Here is a 1,685-nt window from a genome sequence, read left to right on the forward strand (position 1 = left end):
AAAAAAAAAAAAAAAAAAAAAAAAAAAAAAAAAAAAAAAAAAAAAAAAAAAAAAAAAAAAAAAAAAAAGAATATGTTTGCCTACCTCTCATAGTTTTTTTCCTATTAGAAGAAATTGTCAATAACTTTCCAAATTGTCTGAACAAACCTTTACTCTGTGGGTATTCTCAGAACTTCAGGTACTATAAATTCAAGTGGAAATCTCTGCTTGGCTGACCACAGGTCCCCTTAAGGTCAGCATCTCCCAGATGGAATTAACTCACTAGCCTCCCACTATAAATTTGCTCTTTCTTCTGCATCTTAGGTGTCTTTCAGGCACCATAATATAGTCAGTCACCCCAGCCAGAAAACCAGATTGCTTTCTTAGGCTCTCTGGTTCCTTCTCTCTTCACACCCAACCACATCAATTCCTATTACATTTACCTCCGATTGACCCATGTTATGCCCTCCACACTCTAATGGCTTAATCAGAACGGGCTCCATTCTCTATTTCAAGGTCCTTGAAGGCAAGGATCAGGACCAGGCATCTTTTTCTTTGGATATGAGAGCAAAGAACAATTATGTTAAACACATACATAAGTACTAAAGATAAAATTCTAGGGTAAAATAGCACACACATGCATATGTACACATACCCAAAGAAATAAGTGTGTCTTGGGTACCTCGCAGTCAGTGTGGCACCTCTCCTGGCACACAGTAGGTGGCTTGAAAACATTTCCTGAATGAATGAGTGAGTGAATAAATGAGTGAATTATTCAATAAATGAGAGAATGTTAGAAGCATTCTCAGCAGAGGATAACTGGGGGTCTAGTTCTGCCAGGCCTGGGTTACATAAAAAAGCAAATCTGATTTTTGCAACAGGAAAAACAAAAGACTTTGGAAAAAGAGAAAGAAAGCAATCTGGAATTTTCCCAGTGATCTTGGGGTAGTATGTCCTTTCAGAAAATGAGAAAGGGAGGAGGATTTGGGATTGCCTGCTTTGGAAGATTTGCCTGGAGAGCTAACATCTTGGCAATGCTCATTGCTTATTTCTGCTGAAAGTTAACATTTGAGCCTAACTCTCTGTGTTTCATTTTAGGTGGACTCTCAGCTTTTAAGTCAGGAGTTGAAGAAATTGCCACTCTGGCAGACATAGACAATGACTTCGTTAATGATATCGTTGCCCGAGCTAAGTTCTATAAACGACAAAGCTTCTAGGCAAAGCTCTGCAGGTGGGCCAGGTTGGCAGAGTGCTCAGATGGCCACATTTGGGAGTTTTATATGAATGTGTTGTACTCAACACTGGCAAAGAAATGATTAAAATCATAAAAGAAAATTCATTTCCCGATTTTCTGAATGAAAGTAAGAATTGAAAAAAGGAAAGAAAAATAAATAAATGCACCCAGTTCACAATATGGTTCCCAGGAAATGTATATAGACATATATATATATATATATATATATATATACACACACACATACATATACATGTATACACACACACAGACACACATATATATATAATTACTTTGTAGTAAATGTGAATGTCATGGCAAATGGCATCTACGTATTTCAGCGAGGCTTCGTTTTAGCCCACGATTCCAATGCCCACCTACTCCCTGTCTACCAGAATTGCTAACAAGTTAAATAAGCCCTACTCAAGCTTTCGTCCTTTTCCCAGTATCTGCTCAAACTACTCCGGCTTTG

At 37.6% G+C, this 1,685-nt stretch overlaps 1 protein-coding gene across 1 annotated transcript in view; it reads left to right on the plus strand.

Annotated features, from left to right (window-relative positions):
- The window catches only part of LYG2 (lysozyme g2), an 11,247-nt gene extending 9,933 nt beyond the window's left edge, over positions 1 to 1,314 (plus strand). Inside the window, exon 7 of the mRNA XM_037735161.1 lies at positions 1,078 to 1,314. Within this exon, the coding sequence (XP_037591089.1) occupies positions 1,078 to 1,196 (119 nt within the window). The 3' untranslated portion in view covers positions 1,197 to 1,314. The remainder of the gene's footprint in view (positions 1 to 1,077) is intronic.
- Positions 1,315 to 1,685: the final 371 nt, after the last annotated feature.

The sequence above is a fragment of the Cebus imitator genome, unplaced genomic scaffold, assembly GCF_001604975.1.
Source record: "Cebus imitator isolate Cc_AM_T3 unplaced genomic scaffold, Cebus_imitator-1.0 Scaffold736, whole genome shotgun sequence".
Lineage (NCBI taxonomy): Eukaryota > Metazoa > Chordata > Mammalia > Primates > Cebidae > Cebus > Cebus imitator.